This window comes from Myotis davidii, unplaced genomic scaffold (assembly GCF_000327345.1).
Source record: "Myotis davidii unplaced genomic scaffold, ASM32734v1 scaffold102, whole genome shotgun sequence".
Taxonomy (NCBI): Eukaryota; Metazoa; Chordata; class Mammalia; order Chiroptera; family Vespertilionidae; genus Myotis; species Myotis davidii.
Window position 1 is genome coordinate 696865 of NW_006293778.1, and position 21976 is coordinate 718840.

The following is a 21976-nucleotide window of genomic DNA, read 5'->3' on the forward strand; positions in this document are numbered from 1 at the left end:
TCCTCCTTCACTGGAGCAAGCAAGCCTCCTGTTCACTTCAGCTGCCTGGCTGCTGGCCGCCATCTTGGTTGGCAGTTAATTTGCATATCACCCTGATTAGCCAATGGGAAGTGTGTCAGAGGTATGGTTAATTACCATGTTTCTCTATTATTAGATAGGACTAGAGGCCCGGTGCTTGAAATTCATGCACAAGGGTGGGGAGTTCCCTCGGCCCGGCCTGCACCCTCTCCAATCCAGGACCCCTCAGGGGATGTCCAACTGCCTCTCTCAATTGGGGACTACTGGCTCCTAACCACTCACCTGCCTGCCTGATTGCCCCTAACCCCTCTATTTGCCTGCCTGATCACCCTTAACACCTCTGCCTGCCTGATCGCCCCTAACTGCTTCCTTGCTGGCCTCATCGTCCCTAATCGCCTCTGTCTCGCCCCGCAACCGGGACCTAGGATTCCCTCCTCTGGTCAGTTGCAGGCACCCGGGACCCTGGCTGGCCACAGGCACCCAGGACCGGCCATAGCCGCAGGGGACTGTGGGCAGGCAGTTTCACTCAGGCTGCAGCTGTAGGCGCTGGCACCCGGGACCGTGGGGTGCGCGGCTTGTCCCTCTCCCGGACCGTAGCCTGGCTGGTCCCCATTCGTCTCCCGTGAGCTCATTTGCGCTTGGCTTGTCCCCATTCCTCTCTTGTAAGCTCATTTGTGCCTGGCTGGTCCCCATTCCTCTCTCATGAACTCATTTGTGCCTGGCTGATCCCCATTCCTCAGACCCAGTGTTGAGTGTCAGAGCCATTACGGAGTTACAGCGTGAGGGCGTGATGACCATTTGCATATTAGCTCTTTATTATATAGGATGAGATATGCAATCTACCTGTGTTCTTTCATTGGCTTGCAGCTATTACTTAATTACAGGTATATAGGCAACATAGGATATTCTGGTGTAGTAAATGTCTTGGTACTCAGGGGCTCTTAACATGAGTTCTACAAAATCCTACCTTCCTCAAAAGAGTCAAGAGACAGAACAGTACTTCAACAAAATTAGTTTCCTTGTAATCCTATGTATTTTATTTTGTGCATTTACAAGCCCTATACTGAGTAATTTATACAACTCACTTGATTACCTAATGGTCATTCATGACACAAAAAGATTTAGAACACCTGCTTGAAACCATCATGTTGAAGTTAAATTAAAACTTACCACTGGTTCAAAACAAAATTACATCAAAGAAATCAAATTAATTGAGTTTAAATCTGTATAAAATAAAATGTAGCAATTTTAAGTGTAAATTTTTTAATGTGTTTTGACAAATTTATACAGCTGTGTAACCACCACCACAATCAAACTAGATTAACTTTTCTCTCGCGCAAAATTTTCCATATCCCTTTCCAGTCAATTCTAAAACCTGCACCCTTAGCACCAGGCAACCCTTGATTTTCTTTCTCTCAGTACACATGAGATCCATGACTAATAATCAAAGTATATTCCATAAACTTATTTTATGGAAATGATTTTTAAGAAAAACTGTTATGGGAACAATTTTTAAGAATAATTTGTATGGTGATAGTATTCCTTAAATTGAATCCTCAACTTACTGTCAATAACTGATTCTAAAATATATCCATGAGTCCGGCCAGTGTAGCTCAGCAGTTGAGCATCGACTCAGGAACCAAGAGGCCACTGGTTTGATTTTCGGTCAGGGCACATGCCCGGGTTGTAGGATCAATCCCTAGTAGGGGCGTGCAGGAGGCAGCCAATCGATGATGTTTCTCTCTCATCATTGATGTTTCTCTCTCTCCCTCACCTTTCCTCTCTGAAATACTGTACAAGGGTAGCTATTCTAATGTAATAAAAGTGACCATGAACAAAGAGCAACTTGGAGAGAAATTTAAATCGTGCTATTGCATAGTCACTGTTTCTTGCAGCTTGTCTTCCTTCTTTACCCATGATTCCTGCCAATAAAGGGGACAAAAAGGCAAATTCATTGATAACTGATAAGTATAATTTTCCCTATATATCTGTGAACATGTTAATTATAGCAGTTGAAGTTGGATTTAGGATCACTATATCCTAATATATAGTAGAAAGCAGATTTCCAAAAATTTGTTCTACATCAAATATATAAATTAAAATAAAACTACAATATATACTAGGCATGTAACATCAATTTTCAAAGGTTTAGAATGTAATATAAAATATAATTACTATAAAAATAATATTGAAAGTCCCGGATCTAATAAGAACATAAATTATACTAAAAAGTTCAGAGTACTCGTTAATAGATTTCTAATGGTGAGGATGCTATAAAATAGCTTTAACTTCACTGAACATAAAAAATATCCAAGTTGAATAATTTGAACCTACCAAAAATGAGCAAGTTCGACTTCTTTAAATTTTTCATGCATAACTCAAACAAAATGATTTTTTAAAGTATACTATCATCTGAAATCAGTACATAATTTTATCTGATAAATGAGTACATTTTTTAGGTTATGATAATCTTTTAGTTTTCAAAACAGTTATTGCCAAGTTTACTTTTTAAATTTAGAAGCAGTTTTGAAAAATTATTTTTCAAAATTAAAAATTTTGATTTTTGTCATAAAAGGATCGAAATGTTTGAAAGCGTTATAGATAAAGACAACTATATTCACAGCATCTAGAAAAAAACTATTTTTGGTATGTATACTTTTAGGATTTTTCCTTCCACATATTCTATATGTCTGTACATACAAATAAGTGTATAAAAATGGGGTTGTTTTGTAATCTACTTTTGTCTCTTAATATACTGTTATGGACATTGTTTATAAAATATGTCTTTGTCAACATATTCACATATTTTATTCAAAGAAATTCTAGAAGCATGACTGACAGGTCAACAGGCAAACATTAATTTGACTCCCATAAACATCAAATAAGATAATTCACTAATCTATACCTTTACTAATTCCAGATTTTATCAATCTTTGTAATTTTTGTCACTCTGATAGGCAATATTAACTTGCATTCTTTGTTAGTGAGAGACTGAACCCTTTTTTCATACATTTAGTACTCATTTTAGATTTCTCCTTTTATGACAACTGATGGTTCACATCCTTCCACCTATTTCTACTATAGTATTTTTCTTATTAATTTGTTAAGAATTTACATATTAGGAATATTAAAACTTTGTCATCTATTTTGAAAATATTCTTTACTACTCTGTGTTTAAAATTTTTGGGGGACAGTATTTACTTTTGCCACACATATTGAACTTTTTCTTGCTTTGTTTGGTTTTGTACTTAATAGACCTTTTCACATCTCAAAATACAGGATTATTCATTAGATTTTTCCTCTATTACTTTTTACGGTCTTTAACAAGTTTTATCAGTATTTTTTATCAAGTAAGTTGTTTCCCTACTTATGTTTAAATAGTTTTAAACATCTATCTGCATCTACTTAAACATCTGTTTAAATCTATCCTATTCACTAGTCTGTCTGCTAGCATACTAGACTCAAAATGTTATAAATACTGTAGCTTTTTATGCTTTAATATGATATAGGAAGATATCAAATTGTTAGGGAGAATTATGTGAACAATTAACAAACTGGAAAGAAAATTAAGTTTTCAAAATGAAAATTTAATTATCCTAAAGAAGTAGGAGCTTATTTGAGATAAAATAGAAACATTAGACCCAATAACTACTCACAGGATATTACAGAAATGATTCCGAAACAGGACCAGTTACACTCTTTTCTGAAACTAAAAATTTATCCTTTAATGAAAAACCCATACTGTCCTCTTTACTTCTGTATTTGTATAATAAATTAGTGAGAAAAACAGGTCAGAATATGGTTTAAATAGTAAATGACTGATATTTTAAATATAAATAAAACAATTAGTATTCTGAATCCAATAAAAATGCTAGGCAAAAAAAAGAAAAAAATTAGGATAAAGGTTATTAAGTCAGAGGGCTATTTGGAATTTTATATTTTACTAGGGGCCAGGTGCATGAAATTCATCCACTCGGGTTGGGGGCGCCGGGAGGGGAGTCCCCTTAGCCTGGCCTGTGCCTTCTTGTAGTCGGACATTCTTAGTGCTGCCATGGAGGTGGGCTCCTGCCACCACCACCTGTCAGCCGTGAGCCCAGCGTCTGGCTGAACGGCGCTCCCCATGTGGGAGCACACTGACCACCAGGGGGCAGCTCCTACATTGAGCTTCTGCCCCTTGGTGGTCAGTGCACGTCATAGTGACTGGTCGTTCTACTGTTCAGTCTATTTGCATATTAGTCTTTTATTATATAGGATTACAGTTTGGTATGATTTTCTATCTCTAAAGTTGTCTTTAAAATGAGCTGCAGAATCTTTAGATTGACAAAAAATAACATTCTAAAACGAGAATATAAAACCAGGAAGGTAACTATGTAAATCACAAATTTAGAGTTTAAAAGGGATAAAGTAATATACGAAACTACTTTAAAGTATAAAATTACATGTAACAATAAAACTAATTTATTATGAAGGAGAATTGGAAAAGAAAAATTCATTAATGTGGTATTCATGTCTTTGAAAATTTGGAAATAAAATATTTGAAATATTGGGCTAATTATAATAGGTTTCTGGTAGGGAAACACTATATTACCATGTTGCATTCAGTTTTCATTCATGTATTTGATACTATACTTTAGTCTACAAAAGAAAAATTCAAAATCCCCAAATAATTATACCAATGTTAAAAGCTCAGGGAAAAAGGAAAAATCAATCACCTATGCCAACATGTGCTTCTTGTATCATGCTTACATCGTTAGCACCATCACCAACAGCCAACGTTATAGGTTTCTCAGGTGAGATTTTTATCAGTCTTATTACCTGAAAGACATACAACTAATCAATCACGGTAAAATTTTAACTTCTTATATTTATAGAAAGTCATTTATCAGAAATGACTCTGTTGAAGGAAGTAGAAAAAAATTAATTTTATATTAGACAATAATATTCTCTATGGTTCATTTTTTGAGGGATGTCTCTTTCCACTACGATGTTAGAAATGTCTTTCAGAATGATATTGCAGAACAGTATTATCTTACATACACAGGCCATGGACATGGGCAATAAGGGTAGTGAAGACCTGGGGGGATGGGTAGGGGTTGGGAGGAAAAGGGTAAAGGGGGACAAAGGAATGGGAGATATCTGGAATACTTTCAACAATAAAAAAATATTTAAAAAAAAACAAAAAGCAAAAACACACACACAATATTATCTTGGATTTTATTATGGGAAGCAAAAATCTTTAAATACAGTTTACCTTTGTAAAAAGCTTAATAACTGTGTAAAAAGTAATAACTATTTGAACTTTGTTAGGCAAAGATAATTATTTTCAAAAATTTAAAAAGCAATCAAAGTTAAATTCAATGAAATTTATAAAATGTTTCTTTGAAATTCTTGAATGTACTTTTATAAAGAACCTAGATGATAGTTCTGTTTGGTCTCCAGTTTTAGTCTCCATAGACTGAGGGGACATGTGTTATAACAATATAGGCATTATAAGAAAGTTCCATGAAGCCAAAAACTATTGAATGCCTAATTTATTAGATCTATATGTGAAACAACCAGTGTTTAGATGTACATTTCAAAGGATACTATTTGTGAAGGATACAGTCTAAGACCTCAAATTACAAATTTGGAGTTACAAAAAATATTTGTATAGGCTTTCACATAGAATCATAGCTGAAATTTAAATATTTTTGTATATAACTTAATATCACAATTGGCTTTTCAACTTCTTACTAAAGTTTTATTAATTAATAGTCATTTTAAATAAAGAGAATTATCATTTCACAATAATGCAAGAATAAGCAGAGCTCAATAGAACCACTGAAGTCTTAGAGGCTCCCTCAGTTGGTAAGTAAATTGTGAAACTTGAGTTGTCACAGCTCAAATTTGTGTCTCAGGAAAAATCACAAATTGCTACCCATCACAGACTTTCTAGGTTATTTATTATGAATAGCTGAAATTTCTACAATGACTGAAAATTCCAGAAGTCTAAAAATGTACATGGTTAAAATTCATAATATGAGAAATGACTGACCCTTAGTTAAGATTCATATACTGCATACCACCAAATAGACCTAGTTAAGTCATTAATCTTAAAGAATACTTTTAAATCTATGTATCTTTAATGGAACTTTTTATAACACAAACATACTTTAGCTTTCTGCAGTGGTGCCATACGACAGCATAATACAGCTGAGCAATTTCTGCAAACATCCATAAATAGTTTTTCATGCTCCCTGAGTGCAAGAGATAGACTGGTCCCATCCACCACCAGCCCATGCTGAATCACATGATCCTCTGTAATTCTAAAACAGAAAATAATTATGTCCTCTGAACATACTTTGAAGTCATTTTTCATTCGCTTAGTAAACAAAAGATTCTTACTGAAAGATGGACCATTCATCTATAGACTTTATTATTACAAAACTGACATGTCAGGAAACAAACTAAATTGTATTACCTTGAAGTTAAGATTAAGTAGAACTGAGAGTGACTGATATGATGAATAAAACAGATGATATTCAATTTTACAATGTACTGATATGTAGACACAGTAACTATATTTTCTAAATGTGAACTGTAACATATAATCTCAGTATAGTCTCCCAAATTTTGAGTATACAGTCTTACAAAAATAAAAACATTGTTATATTTAGTAAATCCTAATTTTTAAAAATTAAATAAAAACATTCAGAAAAAATCATGAGCTAAATTATGTGTAAGTAGGAAGCAAAGGGATGAAGGAATCATAACTGTTCTTGATATTAACTCCTACAATGGACTGTGACGTGAGATATTACTATGGTGAAACACGGATAACACTTCCCTTGTGGGCATATGCTATATGAGTACTACTCATGGTATGATTACTGGCAGCTGGGCTAACTATTTGTTGCCAGGAAGAGATAAGAAGCTTGCATCAGTATCTAAATCAACTACATTACTGACCACACTATTAGGTTCCACTGTTCCTCCCCACTCTCCTTTTGTAAAGATTTTCTTGGTAAAAGAAGCAATACACAGATTTACATTCTGGTGCAAGCACTGAATTTATTATTCAGAGACACTTTAATATATTGTTGAAGGCCAGCACTCAAAGTAGCATTGCGCTACATCTAATTTGATAAAATAATCAACACTTCACTGTGATAAGTGTGATATTAGCTCTAGCCAGTTTGGCTCAGTGAATAGCGCGTCGGCCTGCAGACTGAAGAGTCCTGGGTTTGATTCCAGGCCAGGGCACATGCCCAGGTTGTGCTCGGTCCCCAGAAGCGGGTGTGGAGGAGGCAGCCGATCAATGATTCTCTCATCATTGATGTTTCTCTCTCTCCCTTCCTCTCTGAAATCAATAAGAATATGTTTTTTAAAAAGTGTGATATTAAAAGTCCATTTTTCTTATTTGGAGATAATGAGTAAATAATGATAGCTAAAATACAGTAAGCCCTGGCTGGGTGGTTCAGTTGGTTGGAGCATCATCCTGTACACCAAAAGGTTGCAGGTTCGATTCCTGGTCAGGACACAACATAGGTTGCAGATTCAATTGTACGGGAAGCAACCAATCGATGTTTCTCTCACAACAATGCTTCTCTCTCTCTCTCTCTGTTTCTCTCAAAACCAACAGAAACATATCCTCAGGTGAGGTTTGTAAATAAAAAGTAAAATGTTGGATGGCAGTATGTGTGGTACTCAAGACACTATTGAGTTGCTGTAACTTGAAGTGTATCAAGCAGCAGTGAAAAATGATAAAAATGCTTCATAAGGTCTCTTGTAAATACTCAGCTGTGTTGCTATAGTGCAAAAGCCTTCACTGATGACATGTAAATGAATGAAGGTGGTTGTGTTCCAACAAAATTTTATTCACAGGCATCAAAATATGAATTTTATATAATTTTCACAACATGAAATATTATTCTTTGGATTCTTTTTTATCCATCAAATAATATAAAAATTATTTTGGGCTCATGGGCGTTAAAAAACTGGCAGTGGACCATAGTTTACTTACCCCTAAACTATTTGATTCAGATAATTATATTCTTACCTTCTGGCAAGCTGCCTCAATTGTTCAGCACATTCGTTGTCTGATTTCTGGTTTATAAGTTCAAGGATATTCATGGTTCTGTGAAAATGTCCACATGATAAACTCACACTAACAGCAGTTTCACGTTTATCTCCAGTAAGTACCCATACTTTGATACCAGCCATTCTCAATGCTTCGATAGTTTCTCGAACTTTATCTTGCAGTCTGAAATTAAATGAAACAAAATTAGCAGTAGAAGCCGAAACCGGTTTGGCTAAGTGGATAGAGCGTCGGCCTGCGGACTGAAGGGTCCCGGGTTCGATTCCGGTCAAGGGCATGTACCTTGGTTGCGGGCATATCCCCAGTGGGAGATGTGCAGGAGGCAGCTGATCAATGTTTCACTCTCATCGATGTTTCTAACTCTCTATCTCTCTCCCTTCCTCTCTGTAAAAAATCAATAAAATATATTTTTTAAAAAAATTAGCAGTAGAAAATACTTTTCTGATTGTATTTTAAATATAAATCACAGAGTATAAGTAAAGTAAATTCTGGACTTCTTGACCTAAGAATGTTATAGTAACATTCAGTTCAGTGATAAAACTGAATCCTGTCCCCCCCCACCCCCCCCAATTAGGGAAGAGACAAGAATGACTAAATCGGTGATCATCTATTTAACATAAAATCTACAAACATGTCAAACTCTTGGCCGATGGGCCACATGCCTCATTTATTACAAACTCATATTTTAAGAATATATTTTCAAAGTTGATTTTTATAGTACCAATTAAGTATATGGCCTACATAAACTATTTTATTAGAAAGTCTTAAGTTTCACTATAAGATTTTTCTCTTTTTTTGATAAGGAAATCTCTCATATCAGCAGTTCAAAAATTAGACTGTGGACAATAAAGGACTATAGAACCTCAGGTGAGTCTCAGAAATTTCATGAGGGCAACTGAAAAGTAAATGAAAACCTAGGGTTGTTTTTTTCTTTTGTTTGTTTGTTTTTTTAATGCAAACACACATAACTCTAAGCTAAGAGGTCGAGAAAAATATAAGGATTAATTTGTAGAATTCAACTTAATTCACAGATTTCAATTTAACTCAAGAAACTGTGAAACACATATTGAGAGTGGTGCTGGAAACAAAGACAAAGAATAAATGGACCTCAAGAAATTCACAGGCTAATAAAGAACAAAGTCGTTAAACAAATAATCCTATATACTAAAAGCCTAGGTGGCATCACGCAACGTCATCACAAGATGGCCACCACGACGTCGTCACAAGATGGCTGCTACAAGATGTTCACCACAAGATGGCTGACAAGGGAGGGCAGTTGGGGGGGAACCAGGCCTGCAGGGGAGGGCAGTTGGAGGGGACCAGGCCTGCAGGGGAGGGAAGTTGGGGGTAATCAGGCCTGCAGGGGAGGGCAGTTGGGGGTAACCAGGCGAGCAGGGGAGCAGTTAGGGGGCGATCAGGCCAGCAGGGGAGCAGTTAGGGGGCGATCAGGCTGGCAGGCAGAAGCAGTTAGGGGCAATGAGGCAGGTAAGCAGTTAGGAGCTAGCAGTCCTGGATTGTGAGAGGGATGTCCAACTGCAAGTTTTGGCTCGATCCCACAGGGCCTAAACTGGCATTGGACATCCCCTCCCATAAAGGGTCCCAAATTGGAGAGGGTGCAGGCCAGGCTGAGGGACCTCTCCTCCCCCTCCCCCCCGCACGAATTTCATGCACAGGGCCTCTAGTTGTAATATACTGCCACAAGGACAATGCAGATCTATAAAACATGGAGACTTAACAAAAAGAGCTTTTTAAATTCTTTTAGAAGTATAGAAAGGTTTAGTGGAATGAGGTAATACTTGAACTTTCCTATCTAATAAAGAGGGAATATGCAAATTGACCATCACACCATCATAAAGATGGCAACACCCAGTCCCCTCAGCCCTGCTGGAGTCCAACAGTCCTTTCAGCCCAGCCGGGGAGGGTCACGGCAGGCACATGGTGTGGCCGGACCTGCCCTCAGCCGCCCAGGGCCAGTGTGAGGTGCTGCCCAGCCACCTGGGGCTGCCTGAGGCTCAAGTAACCAGGGCCGGCAGGGGTGTGATGGGGGCATCGCCTTCCCCTGATCTCCAGGTTGCCTCCCGTCCCTGAGAGCTCCCGTACTGTGAGAAGGGGCAGGCCAGGCTGAGGGACCTCCCCTCCAGTGCATGAATTTTCATGCACCAGGCCTCTAGTACTTTATAAATAGGTATTCACAAATGCTGAGGACCCCCCCTCCAGTGCATGAATTTTCATGCACCAGGCCTCTAGTACTTTATAAATAGGTATTCACAAATGGGTAAGAGAATAATCAGGTAGAAGGCATAGCCTTGCCAAGGAACAAAGCCACAAAATAGAACAGTGTTAACTACACTTGTTGTTCAGAAAACTACAGACAGTTTGGTACTATGGAAGTATAAAGTGGAAGGACATAGTAGTGGCAGGGGAGGCTGGGGAATTAAGTAGGGGCTTAACGTCTTTGTATGGCACATACTGCAGAGCATCCTAAAAATTTAGATCTATGGGCAAAATTATACATAGCTGTATTTTTTCAACTATTTCAGATACCTTGCTAGAAGAAAATTATACACACTGATGGGAAAAAGGCTTTAATTGCTGATTTTAATTTTAAATATATTAATTACAGGATGTTAATAAATGAAATTTATGTCATAAATTAGGAACACTTGGCTAAAAAAATTCTTGAATGAGAAAAATGATATTGCCTATTTATCTGATACTTACCTGTCTTCTACTGCTGTAGCTCCAAGTAATATCAGGTCTTTCTCTATGAATTGGAAGGCATTTGCCAATTTCTCTTCCCGATGCTGCAAGGCAGTTCTGGCTTCAAATAGGCGTCTATTTATTACCTCATACTCTTTAGATGTCAACTGTCTATAGGCCATGCACAGAGTTCTTAGCCCTTTCTAACACAGAAAAATTAGAGACAGAAATTAAACAAAAATTACTAATGGGGAATTAAGAAGTCACTGAAATAAAACTGAGGACCCCAATACAAAAAATCAATTACAAATAATTTAAAAAGTACTATCATCTAGTGACAGAAAATAAATGAAGTGACAAAAAAGTCCTAGTGACCTGAGTTATGGAACACTTATTGTCATAACTCTTTCAATTTCTAAGGAGTTCTTAATAAGTTGCCGAAAACAATTAAGAAATTATATATTAGAGAATAGATACAATCATAAGATTATCTTATCTGTGGTTTTAAAACTGTTTTACCTGGAAAGCCAGAAAGTTCCATAATGGTACCTTCATGATTATTAAGAGAGAGGCAGCCCCAGGTTCTACTTTTCTGTTTTAACCATTACAAATCCACTTTTCCCTACTTCATAAGAAATTTTTTAGGCAAAGGGACTATCATTTCCTCAGGGTTTATGGCAGGGAGGGACAGTCCAGGCCATAAAAGGTCTGGCCCTGCCAAAGCATTACGAGTGAGTTAATTAAATGTTTGACCAAATACAGCAGGCTAATTTTTAAGTTGATAATTTTGTATGGCCCACGAATTATGTTATAAATATGTAAGTGGCCCTTGCCAAAAAAAAGTTCCCCACTCGCTGTAACCGGTTTGGCTCAGTGGATAGAGCGTCGGCCTGCGGACTGAAAGGTCCCAGGTTCGATCCCGGTCAAGGGCATGTACCTTGGTTGTGGGCACATCCCAGTGGGAGGTGTGCGGGAGGTAGCTGATTGATGTTTCTCTCTCATCGATGTTTCTGACTCTCTATCCCTCTCCCTTCCTCTCTGTAAAAAATCAATAAAATATATTAAAAAAAAAAAGTTCCCCACTCCTGGTTTTATGGTATGACAAGCTTGCAATTCAAATAAAGAGGTCTGTAAGGTAGCCATTATCAAACAACCAATACTTTCTAGACACACTAAATGATTTAAAATTGTATCAGTACATCTTTACTGGTGAACCGGAATTACATAGAATTTTAAAATGTATATGCTTGATTTTCTGATCCTATTGGGTTCAAATTTTTCTTATGGTATTAGTATTTGAAAGTTGGTATATAAATTTACAAGCTTATAAGAGTTCCTTTTCTTGCTATATAATTTCCTCAGAAAAACCCAAAGCAAATGTTCTAATTACAGAACTTGGAAAGGCAGATTTTAAAATACTATATGATACTATTTAGCATATTTCTAAATATTGGCATTTGTTGATTTGCAAATGACCCACACATATATATAAATGCTTCTGTTAAAATAACATTTAAAGGACTATGAGATTTACTAACAAATGAACTTAGTTTACTCTATAACAAACATTTATTGAGTTTTAACTATGTGCCAGCACTGTTCTGAATACTGATATGATAGTAAGGTAAAACAATATCTTTGTTTTCATGGATGTTACAGTGTGGTAAATGAACCATCATAAACAATTAGGGAACAGTAATGGGAAAAAAGAAACCGTAAGTAAAGGAGGCAGTTGAGCAGAGATGAGTACATTTACAGAAAAGCCGGAATGAGTGATCATGAGGTCCTAATACTGAGAGAACTGCTTAAAAATTTTTCTATTCACATAATTTGTGGCACTTTGTTTCTGTAAGATTCTCCTACATTATTTCAATGAAAGACATAATTCATATACCATAAAATTCACTCCTTTAAAGAGGCTGATTCATTAATTTTTAGTTAACTCAGAGTTGTGTAATTATTTTAGCATTTAATTCCAGAATCTTTTCATCACACCCACGGGAATTCCACATCCATTAGCAGACACTACACTTCCTCTTCTTCAACTGTGGCAATCACTATAAATTTGCTTATTTTGGATCTTTCATATAAATGGACTCTGTGGCCTTTTGTGACTAGCTTCTTTCCCTCAGCATAATCTTTTCAAGGTTGATGCATGTTGTGGGATATATTAGTACTTCATTTCTTTCAGTGGCCAAATAGTCCATTATATGGATATGACATATTACTTAATCCATTCATCAGTTGATGGACATTTGGGTGTTTACATTTTTTGGCTATTAGGAGTACTGCTGCTGAGAACAGTTGTGTACAAGTTTCTGGTAGACATGTTGTCAATTTTCTAGGGCAGTGGTTGGCAAACTGTGGCTCGCGAGCCAAATGCGGCTCTTTGGCCCCTTGAGTGTGGCTCTTCTACAGAATAACGACTTCTGCACATGGGCCACGAAGTTTCAATCTCACTGTATGTGCGCGCCCGCACGTATTTTGTGGAGGAGCCACACTCAAGGAGCCAAAGAGTCGCATGTGGCTCGCGAGCTGCAGTTTGCCGACCACTGCTCTAGGGTGTATGCCTAGGAGTGAAATTGCTGTATCATTTAGTATACTCCATGTTCTATGAAAAACTGCCAAACTATTTTCTAAAGTGGCTATATCATTTATATTCCCACCAGTGTATAAGGGTCCCAATTTCTCCACATCCTTGGGATTTCCCCTGTATTTTTTTTAGTAATCCTCCCCACTTTTTAATATAGTAATCTGAGTGGTCCTTGCTGCTAGAAGTACCCTGATTATAATAGGTTCAAAGACAAGACACATTTTAACAGGTTAAAAGTCAACTTTTAACTAAAGAACATGGAGCCAACACATAATTCTATAATTTTTGATAAATTAATGCAAAAATAAACCCCAAATCTTTCAAATATATATATAATATATAAGTATATATTATATATATAATATATATACACACACATACATACATATTTCAGATTTTTTAAATCATAGAAATTTGCACTCACCAAAGCAAATTCATCTACATGAATTCTTGTTTTTTCTATTTCTCCACCTATACATGTAGGGAGAATTGATGACTCAGCTCCTTTAGCAAATAAAAACTTCTCACCTAAAAAGAAAAATGAGTTATCAAGCTCTTAATATTAGATAAATAAAAATTCATAAAAGTTCAGGTTGGTTACCTGAAGGTGCCTGAACAATTACACTCATTCTCCTACGATCTGAATCAAATTCCAGAATATGAAGCAGTTTGTACCTAATGGGGGGAAAAAAAGACCAAACTTTATTTTTTGAATAATATCAAGTAAATATTTAGAAAGAGCCCCTATTAAAGATAAAAACAATTAATTTAGAACAAGAAATTAACCTCAACTACATTTTCAAGATGACTGGTTATGAGTTATTACTAGCAAAAGAAGATACAAATAGAAGGAATTAACATTTATTGAGCACTTATCAAATGCCATGCACTTTACATATCTTATGTGCTTTAAGACCTATGAGAACCAACGGAGGTAGGTCTTATCCCTTTTTACAAATGAGGACTATTAAACACAGAAAGATTAAGTCATTTGCCTAACGTCAAGTTTGTGAATGGAATCCAGATCTGCCCATAGCTCCATGTCCTTCTCACTAAAAAATGTAATAGATTCTCTTCTTTTCTGCCCAAACACACCTAAGAAATACACTCATTCACATGAATAACAGAGGCTCATTATAGCAGTGATTCTGAACCTGGGACAGAATACATGTATATAGGTGGGGGAACAAATACCTCTCTAAGGAGCAGTAAAAAAATTTGCATGGATGGGTCAGGTGTAGGCTAAAAAGTCTTCTGGATGAATATATACAACTAGAGGCCCAGTGCATGAAATTCATTGGGGGGGTGGAGGGGGGAGTGTCCCTCAGCCCCCCTGTGCCCTCTCGAAATCCAGGACCCCTCACGTAGGGTCCCTAGGCCTGGCCGGCGATCAGGGCCTATCAGAGCTTTCCTTCCCCTGGCTACCGGCAGCTAGCCCTGCCCCTGCCCCTGCCCCTGCCCCTGCCACTGCTTGCCATCTGAGCAGCCTGCTCCTATCCCCGCTCCCGCCACCGGTCGCCTCCCTCTGTGGGCAATAGGCATGGGGTGCGATCGCTTAGCTGGCCTGGGCCTAATTCTGCGGGAGACAGCTGGCTGTCCCCACACACCCACCACAACATCAATGACCAGTGGCCTGGGCTGCCCTCTCTGGGGAGATCGATTGCCTTGTAGAGTAAGGTCCTGCCCACGTGCCGCATTGCTGCCAGCCAGGTGGCCTGGGCCTCCCTCTGTGGGGGGATCAATCGTGGGGCTCTGCCATCAATGGCTCCTCAGAGGGAGGCCCCGCCCACCCAGCCGGGGCTCCGCGATCGGGCCTCCCTCTGTGGGGGGATCAATCGTGGGGCTCTGCCATCAATGGCTCCTCAGAGGGAGGCCCCGCCCACCTGGCCGGGGCTCCGTGATCGATTGCCACGCAGAGGGACGCCCTGACTACCTGCCGCAGCGCCACCGGCTGAATATCCTGGGCCTCCCTCTTTGGGGCAATCATGGGGTGATGACGGCCCCCCGACCAACTGCATTGCACCTGCCTTGGCTGGCCTGGCGCCAGTGCATGTCATAGCGTGGTTGTACGGAAGGCTGCCCGGATGGTCGATTTGCACATTATGCTTTTATTATTATAGATGATGTACATATGCAATGCTTTGCCCATATGAAAGATAAACACTGATTGTAATGATGGTTTCTAAATTGATAGAATGAGCTAGACAGGCTCCCACATGAAAGCAGTCAACAAAAAAGCTCTACTTAGTTTGGAAAAGCATAGTCTAAAAATGCACAGCCAGAGTTAAGATGACTGGAACTTATAAAATCATGAATGATTTGACTACAGTAAGAATGGCCTAACTTATCATACAGAGGAAATAAGAGCTGTTCTTTAATGTTTAAAAGATAAAATCATAGAAAATATAAAAAAGTTTTTATTAGTAAGAAACTTATAAAAATCATTACCCTAGGAGTGTATAAAAATAAATATAAATAAATTCAAGAACCATTAAGCTAAAATAGAGATGAAAGATTCAAAGCAGAATATTGTTATTACTGTGATGAAATACAATGTAATAGTATCATTTTAGAGCAGGGTCAGTAAACTTTTTCTGTAAAGGGCCAGATAGTAAATATTTTAGGCGTTGTATACATATATTGTCTATGTTAGATATTCTTTCTTATTTTTTTTAAACAATTTCTTAAAAATGTAACATAGTTTATGGGCTGTACAAAAACAGGCTGTAGGCCACAAATTACCTAAATCTGTTCTATACTAAATGCTTGATATATAGAAAATTACAATAAAGAAAATAATTACCGTTCCAGTTTTCCAAGTATTTTAACTTCCATAGTTTCTTCATAATTGCCAATAAATACAACGCCAATCCTAGGATTAAAGTGAGAAAAAAATATAAAATTTAGGGAATGATATTTCATGTTTCAAAATATATTATAACTTAGCTTGAATAAAAATATTTAAAATACAATTTTAAGATGGATTTTAAAATATTTCCTCTTAATATAGCACTATTTTTAAGAACTTGAAGGATCAGAGTAGGTCCAAAACAATACACATGTATTCTCACAGATTATATTATTCATATTAACCAGATTTTTAGAGATCACATCAAAATATGACTCTATTGCAAGCTTAGCAATTAATGACACATTTCAAATTCTCATTAAAAAAACTAAAATAAATTTCTACCTCTATGTGTTTATGAATTTTGTCTGACAATTCAAATACTAGTGTTTTCACATTTTTTCTTTAAAAAGTTATTTTCTGATGATTTGGAAATCAGATTAACCTACCTTGCAGCAGCTTCCACTAAAGCCTTTTCATCTGGTGAAGATGCATAGTACTCCAACTGGGAGGGTGCAAGGCTGGCTTGCCAGGGACCATCCCCAATGCCATCAGTCTGAACATTACTAATCTGTACAGTGTGACAGAGACTGACTGCTTTAAAGAAGAGATCGTGTTCTTTAATCTGTAAATACATAATTAATATTCACACTATCAATACCAATCCCAAATAACATTTAGAAAACCAGAAACAGAATTGTAAAAAATGCAAATAAATACAGTTCGTATTTTGGTAACCTAAGATCTAGAATAAGAATGCTACAATTTTGAATTGCCTAAATAACAGCTGGTTGCTTCTAACTTTAAAGAGTAAAATGTCACATTTGCTTATGACCCATCAACTTTTTAAGAGGCATAACCAAATTGCATTAAAGGTGAAACTTCTCTTGTGGAAGAAGTGAGGTCTCAGAAAGTATTAAATAAATTTAAGCTCTGTCTCAGCAAAGTCTTCTTTACTCAAAGGCAGTAGGCTTTCCTTAGCTTAGTTCCGTTTACAAACACATATTAAGTGACTGTAAATTCTGAGTATTAAACCAAAGGATATATATTTCAAATACATATTTCTTGCCCCACTAATACAAAGAGAACTATTTCAAATGAAACTCCTATTTATTAATTTAAAAATTGCTTACTAGTTCAGTTTCATTTTCAGGACTGGTTCCAAAAGAAGAACTGGATGTAAGATGGGGTAAGTTGTTAAGATGGGAAAAACTACTAAGATAACTTAAGTTTCCATCTGAAGAGTCTGGTGTTGGTCCTTCGGATACAAGTCTACCATTGATTTCTTGGTATTTTATGCCATTAATTGAACATTCCCGAAACTGCATCTCGTTTTCTGTCAGTGTGCCAGTTTTGTCTGTAAACACATACTCCACCTAGAGATAGAAAAAACAACAACAAAAAGAAACGCACAACCTTTGTGTTCACAGTCCTACGTTAAATAAGAAAAGTTGGCTTCTGTCTCGTCAAGTCTGCCTATTAAAACTGATATATTGATGCTGATTCTGATAATCCATTAAATAATTAAAGATGCCATGGAAACAAAACAGGGTAACAGAAAACATTTTAAAATATATACACTTTGAAGTTTGTGGCATCTGTATGTGCATGTTCATCTGTGGAGTTGAATGTAGTATTAGTACTTCTTTTTATCTCCTGGATGTTTTTTCGTAGGACTCAAGGATGATCTCTGAGCATTGACTGGGTAGCTCATTTGGTTAAAGTATTGTGATACGTTAAAGTTGTGCGTTCAATTTCCAGTCAGAGGATATACAAGAATCAACCAGTGAATACATAAATGAATGGAACAACAAATCAATGTTTATCTCTCTCTCATCAATAAATAATAAATAGACTGATCTATGAGCAGGGATGGAAGGCATGCTTACTAGTAATGAACCTAGAATGTGAAAGGAAATCTGGTCCAGGAGAAATGGTATAGAGCTGGAAACAGAAACACAAAATGATAGCAACACAAAAAATGAGAGGTATAAAGTTATCTAAAATAGACAGAGGAAATTGAAACTGAGGGCACGAAATAAATCAGTAAAAAGAAGAAATGTTTAAAAACATCTTTTAAAAAGTAAATAAGACAAATAATTTTATTACTCTTTGAGACTAATTCTAGAAAACTAGCCCTAAAAGAAGGTAGGTCAATAAAGAGAAGACTGAAATACTCAATTCTTGATACAACTAGAATTATGATGAGAAACTGCTTATTGCAATGATGGCTTGAGAAAGAAGGCATTTGAAACAGGAGGTAGCTATCACAAAGGGGAAAAAACTATAGACCCCTTATAAAAATAGACACAAATCAAATCCAGAAACATATAGAAAGGATTAGAAACCATGACCATGTGAAATTTATCTTTGGAATGAAAGATTGGTTCAACATATAAAACTCAATCAGTGAAACCCACCATAATAATAAATTGCACTTGATCTTTATTCTAATAATAAAATAGTTATCTCGATAGATGTAGAAAAAGCATTTGAGAAAATCCAATACTCTTTCATGATTAAAAAAACACTCAAGAAATTAAGAATAAAAGCATACTCCTCAACCTGATAAAATGTATCTATCCATACCCATGTAACATCTTACTTAATGGAGAAAGACTAAATGCTTTCCCTCCAAGTTCAGGAATAAAACAAAGATGTCTGCTCGTGCCACTTTTATTCAACACTGCACTGAAGGTCTAATCGGGACAATTGGGCAACAAAAAAGAAAAGGTCTTTATTTGGAAAAGAAGAGGTAAAACTATCTCCATTTGCAGATAACACGACCTTGTATATAGGTCATGGAATCCACTGAAAAAAACTACTAGAACTAACAAGTGAGTTCAGCAAAATTGCAGAATAAAAAGATCAATATATAACAAGGGAGGCAGAATTAAAGTTGGAACAAAATTGTTTTGACCAAGACATAAAGATACATGGGAAACTATACCTCAAAGTTCATTATTTTGGAAATAGTAAAGGTAAACAGAATAATTAACATACCCCATCATATACTAGTAACTAGCAAATGGTGAAACTAGAAATAAAAGATAATATACTTTACCGTTGCTATGTGATATTAAAGGTTGCCCAGTATCTAGAGCAAATGTTGAATTGTAATTTAAAGAAGGATATCTTAGGAGGTGTCACTTATTTAAATATATATATATATATGTGTGTGTATATATATATACACATATATACATATACATATACATATATATATATATATATATTTATTGATTGATTTCAGAGAGGAAGGGAGAGGGACCTCCTGGTTCAGAGAATCATTAATAGGCTGCCTCCCGCAACCTGAGCATACTAGTATGCCCTGACCGGGAATTGAACTGTGACCTCCTGGTTCATAGGCCGACGCTCAACCACTGAGCCACACTGCCTGGGTGTGATGTCATTTATTTATTCAAGTTAATAAAAAACTTTTAGACTAGGAAGAATGAGAATGAAGTAGTAAACAAATATGATGATATAAAATACATCACCAGTCAAACAAATAACAGCTTTAAAATTGAAAAATAGAAAACAAAATTAGATGTGGAGCAAAGTAGGGCTATTTTTGGTAAAAGCCTTCTAATGTTTTCTGTTTTATTAGTCTTTGCACATGTATTGTTTTGATGAAAATAACAAGTCAGGAAAACAAATTAAAAGGGTCATTACCTGTCCAAGCTCTTCATTCAGATCAGAAGTATTGACTTGAGCTTTCTGACCTGATTCTTCATGATAGAGATCAAGATCCCAACCAATAAAAAATGATCCAAGAAATTTCTGCATTTCGACTGTCACATATAATGAAATTGGAATGATGAAATTGTAGAGTACCAAAAAAGCAAGGAAGTCTGAAATAAATCTCAGAATCTAGAGGGAAAAATGATTATTTGATACGTGAAAATATAAAACTATGTTCAGTATTACTGCAGAAAGTTATCAGAAAGTTTCAAGTCCAAACAGACCATTAACTATATTTTGAAGCAGAATAGTCTCATGGGCTAAAATTCATTTATTGAGTTGTCCTTTTTAACGCATTTCCTTGGTAGTTTTATTGCTGACTGGATTCTCAAACAAAGTAAAAGAAAAAATTGGTTACATTCAAATTATTTCTTACTTTTCAGAAGCCACCAAAAACCTGGTGTGTCTAAAACTGCTTTTGGCAAAATTTTAATTATAATCTCTGGAATATGCTTACCATTCTACTTTTACTCTTCAAAATTACAGTTAACTAAAAATTGAGTGTAGTTTTTAAAAATTATGAAATTGCCAGCCTGGAACTGCTAAAATTTAAAACTCTTAAATTACAGGTTACACAGAAATAGCCTACTTCAATGGCATAGTAGTACCACATTTAACATGCATTCTGTGAAAGGTCCTGAAAATACGTTCCTGAGATTATCTGCTTTGTGGTCTCTTGAGATCCAAATTTGTATTCCAGTATTTGTATTTTAATCTAAAGTGAGATTTGGAAAACAATTATTTACCCGTATTGTAGGTTAAATTCTCTTGGTAGTCCATATTTAATCAGTTTAAAACTTTACATGACATAAACTGTGTTCTTAACTTCATTCTATCAATAGACTGACAATAAGATTCCATGAATTATTCTGGCAGAATTGAAAACAAACCAACTTACTCTTTATTTCACTTGTAACATACAGAAATAAAAAACTGAATTTGTAGTATTCAAGTGGATGCCAATACAGATGACTTAATTTTTTGTGATCTCTTGTAACTATTCAAATCACGACATAGAAAATATAACTGTTCATATCCTAAAGTGTAAAAAGTATACCAATACATACAGGCTGGCTACCCTTCATTTGCAATGTCGTTTGTTTTTATTTTTTCATCTACTGTGATTCTTTTATTTCAATTACAGTTTAATTTCAATATTTTGTATTGGCTTCAAGTGTGCAATGTCCTTCTGTCATCCTTCAATAGTAATGGTTTTAGGAAGGTCAGAATGGTCACTCCTATCAGAAGTTTCCTCTACAGGAGCAGAGTCAAGAACAGAATAAAATACCTTACTACTATTTCTCTGATGTTCTGTTTTTTGGTTGTACCAAGGTTCATCCCATTTTTCTTCAGTTTGCCATGTGTATTTCAAGATAGTACTGATGATGGCTTCAGAAATAAGGATTATTAGATAAATTATCAAAAATGTATTCATTGACCTGAAATGAGAAAAAGAGAATATAAAACATATCAATTATGTGCTACTATTCACTTTAGATTAAAATATAAATATTGGAATACAAATTTGGATCTCAAGAGACCACAAAGCAGATAATCACAGGAACGTATTTTCAGTACCTTTCACAGAATACATGTTAAATGTCTTACTGCTATGCCACTGAAGTAGGGTATTCCTGAATAATACTGATATTAAATAAGATATCTACACTAATAAAAGAGAAACATGGTAATTGGTGTACGACTGCTACCCTTCCCATTGGCTAATCAGCGAGATATGCAAATTAACTGACAGCCAAGATGGTGGCCAGCAGCCAGGCAGCTTAAACTGAACATGAGACTTGCTTGCTTCAGTGACGGCAGACTCCAATGTTCGCCGCCTGCCGCTGCAGGCCTCTGAGAGGGCAGTTTGCAACATAGTAACACATAGAAGCTAAAAAAACTCCAGAAACCTGCTTTCCTCGAGCAGGGATCTCAGAACTGGAGTTGATACAGAGTTTCGATTGTAGAGCACAAACAAGTCTGGGCCCAAGGGGTT

The 21976-nt window shown here is 36.3% G+C and overlaps 1 protein-coding gene across 3 annotated transcripts in view; it reads right to left on the reverse strand.

Annotated features, from left to right (window-relative positions):
- The window catches only part of ATP11B (ATPase, class VI, type 11B), an 87867-nt gene that overhangs the window by 30318 nt on the left and 35573 nt on the right, over positions 1-21976 (reverse strand). For all 3 annotated transcript variants that reach the window (XM_015566318.1, XM_015566319.1, XM_015566320.1), the window contains exons 10-21: positions 21269-21419; positions 19912-20109; positions 17370-17612; positions 16686-16861; positions 16192-16260; positions 13990-14063; positions 13813-13916; positions 10817-10998; positions 8057-8260; positions 6170-6323; positions 4731-4833; positions 1806-1940 (exon numbers count right to left, since the gene is read on the reverse strand). In XM_015566318.1, the coding sequence (XP_015421804.1) occupies positions 1806-1940; positions 4731-4833; positions 6170-6323; positions 8057-8260; positions 10817-10998; positions 13813-13916; positions 13990-14063; positions 16192-16260; positions 16686-16861; positions 17370-17612; positions 19912-20109; positions 21269-21419 (1793 nt within the window). The remainder of the gene's footprint in view (positions 1-1805; positions 1941-4730; positions 4834-6169; positions 6324-8056; positions 8261-10816; positions 10999-13812; positions 13917-13989; positions 14064-16191; positions 16261-16685; positions 16862-17369; positions 17613-19911; positions 20110-21268; positions 21420-21976) is intronic.